This window comes from Neodiprion pinetum, chromosome 3 (genome assembly GCF_021155775.2).
Source record: "Neodiprion pinetum isolate iyNeoPine1 chromosome 3, iyNeoPine1.2, whole genome shotgun sequence".
In the NCBI taxonomy this organism is placed as follows: Eukaryota; Metazoa; Arthropoda; class Insecta; order Hymenoptera; family Diprionidae; genus Neodiprion; species Neodiprion pinetum.
Genome location: NC_060234.1, coordinates 304,714 through 318,546, shown reverse-complemented (window position 1 = coordinate 318,546; position 13,833 = coordinate 304,714). Strand labels below are relative to the sequence as shown.

Below are 13,833 nucleotides of genomic sequence, written 5' to 3'. Positions count from 1 at the left end.
TTTTATTTCTACGTGTACTTCACATCAATCTACACACCATCGACGTAGGAACTTGAAATATACGTATAATATACTTAGGTATGGGGGTGTGTTGTGTGGACCCTGCAGCGTCAACCGTGATCACAGTATGCAGCAGGTAAACGTATCCATACGTGTAACGTACATTTGCGCGATAGTAACGATAACAAGAACAACAGTAATTACGACTTTACCGATAGTTCTGATAACATAAATACAAAATCGAATCGCGAACAAAGATTATTGTTATTAGATGGCCACAATTACGGGCGTTTGTTTTCACACATTAATAAAGCGAATCTGTTGCGTTAAAACATGGGCGCGGCTCGTGCAAACCGATTGAAAACGCGTTCTGTTTTTTTTATTCCGTAAATTCTTCATAAAGCCTTAGTACACTGGTAGATGTATCAGGCTGGGGTTGATTTTTTGTTAGGTGTCGTTGGTATCGGTTATTGTCAATCTAATGTAAGAGATACTTTCGTATAATACTCTTAGCTGCATTATATTCTGTGCCAGGTACTCATACCCGGAATTTTATAACCCACCCTGACAAGGTACCTTTTCGGCTTCTGGGAATCCTGACTGGAACTTGGCTATCGATTCTGCTTCACCTGCCGGTGATGCAATTGACTTACGGAGAATAATGACTAGTACGAATTATAGCTGGCCCCTATTCGGCGGTGATTAATTGTCAGCCGATTTCATTCAACAAATCAGAATTATAGCCTCGTAATCATGCTGTTCGCATTACTCGGTGGAATAAATTGATAAATGGCGTTATTACCTTTCCGCTTTACCATCTGTTTCGACAACTTGAAACACCTGCACGTGTAAGATACATGTTGTTTACGGAAGAAAAGGTTTTAGGAATTCGCCACGATCATTCGAAAACCACGCAATTATCGAGTTACATTATTTCGAGTTACATTACTTCAAGTTTCGAAGGTCTCTGAGAACTACAATTTACCCAGAAGATACCTTATGACCAGTCTCATCTTCCATTACAAATGATAAGATCCTACATGTGGGACGAATCCCGCGAGAATTTGATAACCAGCTATTTTGGAAAACCTGTAAGGTTCTATGGTACGTATAATTTGCCCTAATTAGTTGATATGCAGAATCGCACAACGTGCCACTTACATTGTACTCGTGAGGAATACGAAGGAAAACGATCGATTCCACTGTTTTGTTTGATATTCCTATTTGTCGATAGCCAGCGTAAAGGGAAGAAATATCCGCGCTTTCGCGTCGCGAGATTAATAATTTGAATAACGGGACGCAAATTGTGACGAAAAAGAAGCGTAAGTACTTTTCGATAAATGGTGTAGAATTATATTGCGCAAGATCCTCTGGACAGGTATTGAAATATTTTCAACTTATCGTCGTTCTTGCAAGTATGAAAAGTTGAAATTGGGTGAGAGGGATGAATCGTATCCGGCTGTAGGGCGCAGCATCCCGGGGCGATCAATGCTATTCTGACGCGCACCGCCAGTCAGGACGGAGAGTGGTCTGTATTCTGGATTCAACGACGCAGCATGCAGGAAACGTGAGTATCTTCTCGAAAATAGACTTTTCTCCAAAAATCTCTGAACCGGTAAATTCCGCATTTCGATATCGATGAACAATAGTAGGCGAAGCTCATTTGCACGCCTTCGAAATCTCGATAATACTTGTACACCGTTACAGTAATTATCGGCAACTGCCACGAAGAAGAGGATAGCCTGTCATTGGGGTTGACAGCGGGTGGCAAAACTTGGCCATCAATAATGGGGCCGTTCTACCGATCGGCGATGCTGATCCTGCTCCTCCCGATCATGTACACGAACGGTGGGCTTGCCGCTGGTTCATCAGCTAGCTACAGCAATCCCACATACTTCAACATCGGCGGTGTTCTTTCCAACAACCAGAGCAAGGCCCATTTTAACAACACAATTGACGTGAGTTCGCCTTGTTGTATTACCCAATGATCAACCACCCTTTCGTATAAATGCCGATTTGAACAAGAAATAGACTTGATACGGCTGTTTGCCCTCCGCAGCATCTCAATTTCGATCCTCAATATGTAAAGAAGGGAGTAACGTACTACCACACCGTGATCGAAATGGATTCAAACCCAATTCGCACGGCTCTGAGTGTCTGCAAGTATCTCATCACCCAACGAGTCTACGCAGTGGTTGTGTCACATCCTCTGATCGGGGACCTCTCGCCGGCAGCGGTCTCCTATACAAGTGGATTCTACCATATACCTGTCATCGGTATTTCGTCGCGGGATTCCGCGTTTTCAGACAAGGTTCACCGTCGTTAACAATAAGCCTAGACATCATACGTTTCGCAACCCTAATAGGTCACTTGGGGTGAATTTCATCCCGAACATTTTTCAAAATGCTCGAAAAACAATGATTTTTTATAAGAAAAACTGATAGAACTTTTTCTGCGATTCTTAAACAATACCTAGACTTTTTGTTTGTTTTTTTTTTTTAGATATCTAGAACTCATCTTTGAAGCAAAACATCACCTTTAGGTGAATTTCACCCAGCGCGATCGTTATGCGATTCTACCGAAGTGTGACCTACTAGCGTTAAAATCACAAAAATTATTTCCATGCTGTGTATAGCCTGTTCTCTAAGAACTGGAAAACTCGATTATTGTATAACGAATTCCTCGCCTTTCAGAACATACACGTGTCCTTTTTGCGGACCGTTCCACCTTATTCCCACCAGGCCGACGTCTGGGTAGAGTTGTTAAAGCACTTCAACTACATGAAGGTGATATTTATCCACAGTTCAGATACCGATGGACGCGCGATACTCGGACGATTCCAAACGACGTCGCAAAGCCTCGAAGACGACGTGGAGATCAAAGTAAATGTGGATTGTGCCCGCTTATTCGCACGCTTTGCTCCTTATACACAAACGCACGCACGCACGTACACGGCTTAAACCACCCGCTTGCACGCCTAGCGGTTAAAAGCCTGATAAATCGCAAAATTTAAAACGAACGTCGCGCTGCGATCGTATAAGCAACTTTAAATTGTTTTCTCTCGTCGAAGTGTCAGTCGGTTATAGTTATGTACGGGCAGTCACTCGAAAAAGTTTTCGCATCGTTTTTTAAACCGTACGAGAGCTCTTTCGGCTAACTGTACATGTATGGTACTACATAATCGCTAATCACTTTGATTTGCGAAGGAAACTGCCTGTGACATTTATCTCTATGTATGTGACTCTAATTGACAGTTTCTCTGACAACACTTGTGACACTCTTATTTGCTTGGCATCAGTGTTTTGCTATACCTTGCTCTTACGCTATATGCTTCCGTCTGTTCACCGATGACTACGTTTGTAAAACAAATTATAATAACTTATAAATCTAATCAATAATCTAACGCTCTAACACAGACTTGGTGAGTATTACTAAATTAAATTTATCATCATAAATAATATTAAAAATTAGTGCATATGTACATATACTGATGTAACTAATTTATAAAAGGAATACTTCAAAGTACAAAGTAATAACGAAAACTTGGTTCTGTACAGTTCCGTGTGTTTTCAATTTATCGGTAATTGTGTAAGTTCGGGAGGAAGCAGATTTTTCAACTCTGGCAATGTACCAATTATCTGTAGAATATTCCTGATATTTCAAACCGGGGCGAGTCTGAAGCTTGACGCAAGCTACAATCCCTGAAACTTTGCATTGAATCGATAGCATCATTCCGCGGTAATTTTACTTCGGAAGCATAAGAAAGTTATTCTCTGTACTTTTTTCTGCAAACCATGCAAAATATTATCTTGTCCACCTATTTTTACTGTATAAAACTAAGATCTGTCAGTCAAATAACCAACCCAACCACTGTCCGATCTGATACACCCTCGAAAACAATTAGGTGCATGTATTAATGTTTGGTTTACAGGAAATATAAGGTAAAATATTATGTACGTATAGAATAAAGTGGTGATTACCAACTTCTGATAGCTCCTCTTTGCACAATTAGAAAATGTATAGGTTTCGTTAAATAGTGTGATTAGTTTCTGCATTTGGAAATCTTATATTGTGCCTCATTGAAGTTTGATATAATCAGACAATAGTCAGATAATTATCGGTTATAGTTAGGCAATATTTGGCAAACAGTTGCTCTTAATAATATTGTTCTTAAAACAGGTAGAATCTGTTGTTGAGTTCGAGCCTGGCCTGATGAACTTTACAGAACAGCTACTAGAAATGGCAAATGCTCAAGCTAGAGTCTACCTGATGTACGCCTCGTAAGTATTCCCTGGCATTTGGCTCGCATGTCGCATTATCCATACGATACTGGCTTAAGTTTAGCAATTCAATTGACCGTCATTCAATCTCCAGGAGTACGGATGCGAAGGTAATTTATCGAGATGCGGCCGCCTTGAATATGACTGACGGTGGATATGTGTGGATCGTTACGGAACAGGCACTGGGAGCAGTCAACGCCCCGGAAGGCCTTCTGGGTCTGAAACTGATCAATGCAACCAGTGAAAAGGCGCACATCATGGACAGCTTGTGAGCAATTTGAAAATAAGTTTATCAGTAAGAACAAGAGCAGGTATAATTATGAAAACGTTTTGCTCTTGCGGATGAACTTCTAAAAGTTTTTTTTGAAATATCCATAAAATATTGGCATTCGTGCGTGCGTGGTTTTATTCAGTTTCAACTACGATTACACCTATGAGTATATGACTGAATTCATTGTCAGCTATAATTATTCGTACCAGCACAATTTTCTTCGTTCTAGGTACGTGCTCGTGTCAGCACTCAGAGATATGAATGAAGTTGAGAATATAACAGAAGCACCGCAGGATTGCGATAATTCAGGCTCTATATGGGAAACTGGCAAAAAATTATTTGAGTATGCTTATTTTTACAGTAACAATGACTGTGCTTGAGTGAAAACCTGCGTACGCACCATGCGATTTAGGATCTAATGTACTAATCTTAATTTAGATACATTCGTCGTCAAGTTCTGCACAACGGTGCCACGGGAAAAGTTGCATTTGACGATAATGGGGACCGTATTTTTGCCGAGTATGATATCGTAAATATCAAAGAGCGAGGTCAACAAGTGTCGGTTGGACAATACTTTTACTCGGCAGGCAGTAATGTTAGATATCCGCAATTATACATAATTAAACATTTTCAATTTGCCGCACTTGTATTAATAGACGTGTTTTATAGAATTCCACGAAGATGACGTTGAGAGTAGAAGAAGCCAACATAACTTGGCCAGGCCGATTGAGGACCAAACCGGAAGGATTCATGATCCCGACACATTTGACGGTGCTTACGATAGAAGAAAAACCATTCGTATACGTTCGTGAGGCCATTGATAAGAAGCCATGCCTCCCCGATGAAATACCGTGTCCTCACTTCAACAGCACAGATGACAATTGTTTGTGCCTAAAAATTTTATCATTCTCGACGTATTCATACTCTAATAGTCTTCAACGGCGATTGAATTCAATTTTTATACTTCTAGCGACCCAGGTACTTTGCTGCAAAGGTTACTGTATGGATCTGCTGAAAGAATTGGCAAAGACGATTAATTTCACCTACAGCTTAGCTCTATCCCCGGATGGCCAGTTTGGAACTTACATGGCCAGAAATAACTCTGGTATGTAGTCTAATAATGCTGTAATTTACGATGTTTTACGTTGGTGCTCAGAAAAAACAAAAATAACATAACAACTGTTTCCATTCAGCGAGGCTCCATTCTTTTTCAGTCGGAAGTAAGAAAGAATGGAGCGGATTGATAGGTGAGCTAGTAAATGAACGGGCAGACATGATCATCGCTCCGCTGACAATAAATCCTGAACGTGCTGAATTTATAGAATTCAGTAAACCGTTTAAATACCAAGGCATCACCATCCTTGAGAAAAAGGTACGACAAATATCGTGCGCGATACCTGGAAATATTTCTACTTCGTTATCTTTCATTTACCATTATTATTGCGAAAACAGAACATTTCATACTTTCCAGCCGTCCAGGTCTTCGACTTTGGTGTCATTTTTGCAACCCTTCAGTAATACACTTTGGATCCTGGTGATGGTGTCGGTGCACGTGGTGGCACTAGTTCTGTACCTCCTCGACCGGTTCTCACCTTTCGGGAGGTTCAAGCTAGCCAACACTGACGGTACCGAGGAAGATGCGCTCAATCTGTCAAGCGCCATTTGGTTCGCCTGGGGCGTTTTGCTGAATAGCGGGATCGGAGAAGGTGAGCATTGTGTCTCTCTAGTGTTTTTACAATATTCATTCGGCCGCAGTGATCCGTCGTCGCTTCATCACTCCGTACTGATGTTGAGAATAATACAATGAAAACTTAGGGACACCGCGAAGTTTCTCAGCTCGAGTATTGGGAATGGTATGGGCTGGGTTTGCGATGATAATAGTAGCATCGTATACTGCCAACTTGGCTGCGTTTCTCGTTTTGGAAAGACCTAAGACCAAGCTTACCGGAATAAACGATGCTCGGGTGAGTTTAAATTGTAACGTAGAGAATTTTTTTTTTTTAACCACAACCCATCTGATTGAAATTAATTATGTGATCACAGCTTCGAAATACAATGGAGAATTTAACATGTGCCACGGTGAAGGGCTCGGCTGTTGACATGTACTTCCGACGGCAAGTAGAATTATCAAACATGTATCGTACGATGGAAGCCAACAATTACGACACTGCTGAAGATGCCATTCGGGATGTAAAGATTGGGTACGGAAGGATTTTTCATTGTCCTCTGATGAACAATAATGATATTTTTCGAATAACTTTACCGCCAAATGGTTCAACAGTAGCAACGACTTGCAGGAAATTGATGGCGTTTATATGGGATAGTTCTCGGTTAGAATATGAGGCTGCACAAGATTGTGAATTAGTTACTGCTGGTGAACTCTTTGGACGATCAGGGTATGGTATAGGATTGCAAAAAGGTTCACCGTGGGCGGATGCAGTGACCTTGGCTATTCTGGATTTTCACGAAAGTAAGCACTGTAAAGAAGTCTTAATTCACGCACACCTACACAAATGAAAAATCCATCTGCGTGAATATCGTGAATACGTATAAGCGACGCGTGCTTTGCCCCTAGGTGGATTCATGGAGAAATTGGACACTCATTGGATTCTGCAAGGAAACGTACCGCAATGTGAGCAATTTGAAAAAACGCCAAACACTCTTGGCCTCAAAAATATGGCCGGGGTGTTTATACTAGTCGCAGCTGGTATACTTGGTGGAATAGGTTTAATCATGATTGAAATGGTTTACAAAAAGCATCAAATACGAAAGCAAAAAAAACTGGAACTCGCTAGACACGCGGCTGACAAATGGCGCGGTGCTATCGAGGTAAGATATCACATGATTTTCATTGCATGCGATTAAAATTGCGATTGAAGTTAAAAATGAAATGAAAAACATTGCCGTTAAATTGTCTTTCCCTGAATTTTCTTCTTTGCGACCAGGGTGTCGAGGTATCCAAGTAATAGATTCGATTCGTAAGCTTTCTTCGTAGCACCGATATTATGACTGCAAAATAGGCACATGACGCGATTTGCTCTTGAGACTGATTGTGAATGAATTTGATTCGAAAAAAGAAGTTGGAAATCAAATAATATTTCTTATTATCCTACAGTTGTATGATTAAATATTATGTCATAACCGACAGCTGGCAATGCGTGATTCACAAATATCATATACAAACGTTTCGTAATTAGCACATGTTCACATTGTACATACATCATCGGCATTATTATGTGACTTCATTTTTCTGCATACTTCCATCTGAACATACATACCTATTCGTATTGGATTAGTTTAACAGTTTGTAAACAGAACATTGACGCTGTGACGGCTGACTGCATTCGGATCAAATTTCTGTAGCTTATAATTTTATTGACGCCTATAAAAACTTGGAGCTTTTGGAAATGCAAGTGTTAGCTAGGGCGGCAGGCTCTTTAGAAATAACTGACAACAGCGTTAATCATTGAGGCAAAATAAATGGAATCGTTCAAGTTTTTCTTCTAGAAACGCAAAACACTGCGGGCATCAATGGCAGCGCAGAGAAGGCTGCAAAGCAATGGCGTGAACGACCCTGCCACCGTGAGTCTGGCAGTTGATACGATAGCAAGAACAAGTCGGGCACCATGTAGCCCAGGTCGGGCTTGGCCGGGCAACAGTGACATTCGTCAACGTCCGTTATCTCGCACCGAAGATATTCGCCTTTCACCCGCAGCCTATACCGCGGACGTTTCACATCTCGTTGTTTAAAGGGACGAGAAAGTTGCAGGAGTTAAGAGAACAAGCCTTATTCATTCATGTCAACCTTACAAGAGGGTCAGACGATCGTTTACGATCAACAAAATACTTATCCTCGAATGAAAATTATTTGATACGGAAGATCGAATAACTTTTTTTTTTAGACTAAAAATGTAGAATAAACGTGATAGTTAATTGTAAGAGAATTTGTTTTATTTTACGCATCACCAGCAGTAATCTGCGAGAGCGTAATTTGATGCACTTTCAAGATTGCCAAAATATTGTGCGCCGATTAATGGGACTTACCGAACCAGTATTATGCAGGTTTGTTATGCTTAAGATGTATGACAGATACTTAGTATTGAAGTGTAGCAAGCGTACCAAATAATTAAACGATAAGAATTCATATTATTCACAAGTGACAGAAGTCATTTCTGACAAAACAGTCATGTTAAACGGTATAGTCGAATACGGAATTGCACACAGTGCACGAGTATGTTTAAAAAATATGCCTGTTAAATGTATCTAATCGTGTGGATGAATAATGAATTTATAACTCAATCTAAAAAACAAAAAATAAATAAAATTGGATTCACTTGATAGCATGTGCAGTCAGGAACGTCATTGCTTGATACACGCATCGTTATTGGTTCGTTTTGTGGTGTGGTATGACGAGCATTTTTTGAAGTTTTCAACTTGTATCAAAAGAAAGGCAAGTCAAGGTATCTTAATCCCTTTTGTCAACAATAAAAGTAAGTTTACCGTAATGAATTCGAAAGAGAGTACATCATACACATACAGATTGCATTCTGAACTGAAAGCAGAACTTTAGAATCGCGTTACGCGGCCACGTACCATTCTCTTAATGCTCAGACGTATGTATGTACATACATATAAATTTATGTATAAAACTTGTCCACGTTACTCACCAGTAGGTAGATTTACGAACGCATTGAATAAGAAAATACATAGCATATAGAAATCGAAAAAATTACTTTCAAAATTATTTGGACAGCTTTTAAACCTTGTATGTAATGAGCAGTAAGTAATAACGCAATGATATACGCGCACCTCTTCAGTTTATAATGGGAAAAATAATTGGTCAGCACAGTGTTCTCTGACGCATCATATACATGTTTATTGGTCGATATCGAACCATCGCGTATACAAGATGGAACAAATTCAAATCAATATATTTATTCCCATAATTTGTTCATGTTGGCCAGCTCTTTTGACCTGAAATTATACATATCATAATGTTTGAATCCATCACCATGTTATAAAACTTGAAATGTATAAAATGAATGCTGTGCTGAAGAATTTCCAACTTGAAGTGATAAACACGCTGGAGTTTTGTTATCAATTAGGTGCAATCGGTGAGCTGTGTTTCCTTGCGCAATTGTTACAATTGTTACTTATGCACTGTTCGTTGAATCGAAATATAGAGTATTGTGAAAATAATGAACGAAATTAATTTTCCCTTTGAGTGTATCAGCATTTAACAATTACCTCATATACAAATCGTAAAATACTTTATGGGATATACAAATTACGGGTTAAAGTGTAGTATATAGTGTAGCGTTCTTGCTTCCGACGGGCATGATTCGCAAGCTTTATTCCTCCAGGAAGAAGTATTGCCCCGCTCTCTTTTGTTCCATATCCTAACAAAGAGCAGAAAAATTAATGAAATCACTATCGAAATACCTATATGAGTACAGGTAATTCGTTGTCGAAAACCAATGGAATGTGGGTACCTTCACAGATTGACTTTTATTAATTCGCGGCCTAAAATTGTTGGGATCTCGCCTGAACGTGATGCCAAGGAGTTCCAAAAATCGGTTCATGCCGTTCAGCAGGGACTGAGGACAGTGGGCTGTTGTGTTCAGGGATGGCGTTCCAGAAAATACAATGACACGGTCTGCCAGATATGTAGCCATTATGAAATCGTGTTCAACCACGAATCCAGTTTTCTTGGCATGCAAAATGAACCTGAAATTCCAATGCAACATTTAAGTGCCTTGAAAAAAATCTCGTTCCACTTTGAAATTATATTAATATCCCTTAACCACCAACAGAAACACCTCAAACCATTTGACGAATTTCCATCTAGTTGTAATGGGTGTAAACATGCCTTTTAATCACTTTCGCAGCGACTAAACGCTGTTCAGAATCGAGATAGGCTGATGGTTCATCAATGAGGTAAACATCGGCAGGTTTTCCCAGGCACAGAGCCATAGCAACTCGCTGTAATTCTCCTCCAGATAAATTCTGGACCTCCTGATCCATTATATCATCAATCTTCAATGGTTTCATAACGTCAGTGATAAACTGAGGATGTATGTACGCGTCCCTAATTTTTTCATGAAGCAGCTGCCTCACTATACCTTGAGATTTGGGACTGATTTTCTGCGGTTTGTAACTGATGTGCAAGAGTGGGATATTTCCTGTAATAAAAACCCAACTTATGGTACAAAATTCATTTCAATTTGATCATCTTCTAATTTTGTCACTGCGTTTCTTTGTGGCTTATGGTTTACCTGAGCCTTCGTCGGCAGGCAAATTTCCAGCAAGCATTCTTATAAAAGTGGTTTTGCCAGTTCCGTTTTCCCCAAGTAGTACTAATATCTCGGAGTCTGTGAACTGGCCCTTTTCAACCGCCAGAGTAAAAGATCCCATGGTTTTCGTCATTTTCGGATACTCGTAGTGATTCATTCGTTTCACTTCCTCTTCGGTCGCGCTCTCCGCGACTTTGAACACGAGCGATTCCTCCCGGAAGCGCAGGTTTTCCGTTGGCACAAATCCGTCCAAAAAAATGTTAATTCCTTCCCGTACTGAGAATGGCATTGTGACAACGCCGTAAGCACCAGGGACTCCGTACAAGCAGCAGATGAAGTCAGACAAGTAGTCCAGAACTGACAAGTCATGCTCCACAACGATTATAAACCTATAAGGTTATATAATAGAATAGAAATTATAATGAATAACTTTGGTGATGATAATTTAATTGGAAGGAAAACATGCCGGGACCTTGCAACATACTCAAAAGAAATCCTGTACGAATTATCACATTGACTACCGAATACGTAAGTCAGCGAAGGTAAGCAACAAACTATTGCACAATGAATAATCTAATTATTGATTTTTCAGATTACGCATGTATGTGAAACATACTTGTCGGGATGTATGAGGGAGCGTATGGTGACAGCAGCGTTTAGGCGTTGTTTAACGTCTAAGTAAGAAGATGGCTCGTCAAACATGAATATATCTCCATCTTGGATACACACCATTGCACAGGCAAATCGTTGCAGTTCACCTCCAGATAAAGCTTCGATACCTCGATCCCGTATGTGGGTAAGATCTAAATTCAAGTGAGATATGAAATGAATCGTTTATCAAAAAATGGTCTAAGCCATTAAAATGTTAAAAAATTTGGTGTAACTTCTAGTTTATTTAAAATTAATCAACCGATTGCAGCATAATCGTATTACCCAACATCCGGCAGATCTCCATCTGATTTTTACACTCGTCTTTCTTATCCAACAATTGTTGAACTGTGCCTTTGACAGCTTTTGGTATTTGATCAACATATTGGGGCTTGATCAGCGCCTTTAAATCATCCTCCAAAATTTTTGTAAAGTAATTTTGAAGCTCGCTACCCCTGAAATGGCTCAAGATTTCTGTCCAGTCTGGTGGATCCTAGAAGAATGTGTATCGTAAGTCCGGCTTAGTCGGATATCACTGGAACTAGTTCGGTAGGAACATGTATTTACAGTGAAACGGCCGAGATTGGGCTTCTGTTTTCCAGCCAGAATTTTCAGCGCGGTTGACTTTCCAATTCCGTTAGTACCTACTAATCCTAAGACTTCACCTGGGCGTGGAATCGGAAGTCTATGCAGTTTAAAAGAATTCTTGGAGTAACGATGTGTGGTTTCTTTCTCGAGATTGCTCGGTAAATTGATGATGGAAATAGCCTCAAATGGGCATTTCTAAAACCAGAACAGATTGACAATTACTGCTTTCTGACAAGACCAACTGCGAATAAAGATAATACAATAAAGCCTAATCTAACCTTCACACAAATACCGCACCCGATGCAAAGTTCTTCGGATATCGACGCAATCTTGCTATTGGGTGTAACTTCAATACAAAGCTTTCCCATGCGCACAACAGGACATGATCGTTTGCATTCTTGCCGGCAACGCTTGGGCTTACACTTGTCGGAATTCACTATGGCTATCCGTGTCAGCCGATCGGTTTCTTCCATTGATTTTTTGGGTGGCATCTTGGCTCAATATTGGGCTAAGATAAGCCTGCAATTTTAATTTCAATATTTGAACAGTTAACGACACGGAAAATAACTATCTAACTATGCTGAGCGAATTATAAAAAATTGCAACTCTTTGTATAACTCGTACGAAAGAATTAAAACCCTACCGGACATTGACAACTTTCAATTGAATAAGGCGAATGTAAATTCGAATAGTACCGCTGTTATGACAAGAACAATGTGCTGATCACCCGTAATTATAACCTCAACATTGAGGTTATGATGTGGCAACATATGCTGGAAGATGACTTCTCTGGCTTCACATATCATGTTCAGGCAACAATTTGTTTAGCTGATATTAATACGTTAAGTACGATTATTAGAGTTGATCAATGTTAGCTATCTTACCTCGGAAGAACGTGAAATATCGAGGTGATGGCTTCGCACCGACCTCGCTCTGGCACGTACTACTTTTCTAAAGGGTGATCGTTCGTACGGCGTTGACGCACGCGCGTTTCCGTTCTGGAACGCATACCGCGGAAATGGGTATATTGTGCACGCAGTATAGCTTGTGAGAATGACTGAAGATTTCAATTATGGGAGCCCAGAAACTGAGCAATTTTGATTTTTTACGGCTAAGGATCCTACGATGTCCCAGATATCCGTTAGTACGGGCATACTTATACATGGTGCATTCCAGGCCAAGTCGACCTGGGTTCGACCCATGACCTCTCTGATTTAGCTTGAGCTGTGTTGTACCGTTGTTCTGCTTCTCGAAGACGCTCAGTTAAGACGAACGCAATTTAAAAATCTGAAAACATTCAGGAAAATCCTGGCACATGAATCAAGACTTGTTAATTCGAGCCAAAATGACAATCTGACTATCCCGAAGTGGAGAGTTTTTGTTCAGAATGTTCTTGTTCAATGACGTGAGGAAAGTGTTATACAGTGAACATTTATTTTTTACTCGCGTTTTTCTTAGTATTCTCTCACATGTTGATTCTACGATATTCTGATTGTATTTCTTGGCTTCCTCATGGTTCTCATGTTAGTCTAGCGAGGATCCGCGCAATGGATTGTAGGACAAGATTTATGGATTCAGTAATCGCAAAAAAAAGCGAGGCCGACTTTAGATGTTTTCAGCCGGAATTTGGACGATTTTGGCCGAAGATAGAATTAATTCTTTGATGCACTAGATCGGCGTTATTTTGCCAAAGGAATCGATTGCGCACAGGTCGAAGGAGCCGCGAGCAATGGATCAAATATTACGTCTGGAA

At 40.2% G+C, this 13,833-nt stretch overlaps 2 protein-coding genes across 8 annotated transcripts; one reads left to right on the top strand and one right to left on the bottom strand.

Annotated features, from left to right (window-relative positions):
- Positions 1-10: 10 nt before the first annotated feature.
- LOC124215494 (NMDA receptor 1) lies at positions 11-10,111 on the top strand. Of its 7 annotated transcripts, none has more exons than XM_046618936.2 (17): positions 11-1,322; positions 1,417-1,567; positions 1,708-1,958; positions 2,060-2,311; positions 2,694-2,882; positions 4,180-4,280; positions 4,375-4,548; positions 4,781-4,894; positions 4,990-5,146; positions 5,221-5,434; positions 5,522-5,656; positions 5,745-5,923; positions 6,023-6,257; positions 6,367-6,515; positions 6,595-7,021; positions 7,127-7,380; positions 8,059-10,111. In XM_046618936.2, the coding sequence occupies exons 3-17, from the start codon at positions 1,788-1,790 to the stop codon at positions 8,299-8,301; spliced, it is 2,994 nt and encodes a 997-aa protein (XP_046474892.1). In that variant the 5' UTR covers positions 11-1,322; positions 1,417-1,567; positions 1,708-1,787; the 3' UTR covers positions 8,302-10,111. The 7 variants fall into 7 exon arrangements, with proteins under 7 accessions (XP_046474892.1, XP_046474897.1, XP_046474895.1 ...); XM_046618941.2 differs by having other exon boundaries at positions 11-1,567; positions 5,766-5,923; positions 6,595-6,752; positions 6,849-7,021; XM_046618939.2 differs by having other exon boundaries at positions 11-1,567; positions 6,595-6,752; positions 6,849-7,021.
- Positions 9,403-13,116, bottom strand: pix (ATP-binding cassette sub-family E member 1 pix). Its single transcript, XM_046618962.1, has 9 exons — positions 12,965-13,116; positions 12,359-12,599; positions 12,060-12,275; positions 11,778-11,985; positions 11,461-11,647; positions 10,827-11,233; positions 10,421-10,733; positions 10,044-10,278; positions 9,403-9,950 (listed from the first exon to the last, which is right to left on the bottom strand). The coding sequence occupies exons 2-9, from the start codon at positions 12,569-12,571 to the stop codon at positions 9,903-9,905; spliced, it is 1,827 nt and encodes a 608-aa protein (XP_046474918.1). The 5' UTR covers positions 12,572-12,599; positions 12,965-13,116; the 3' UTR covers positions 9,403-9,902.
- Between the last annotated feature and the right edge of the window lie 717 nt (positions 13,117-13,833).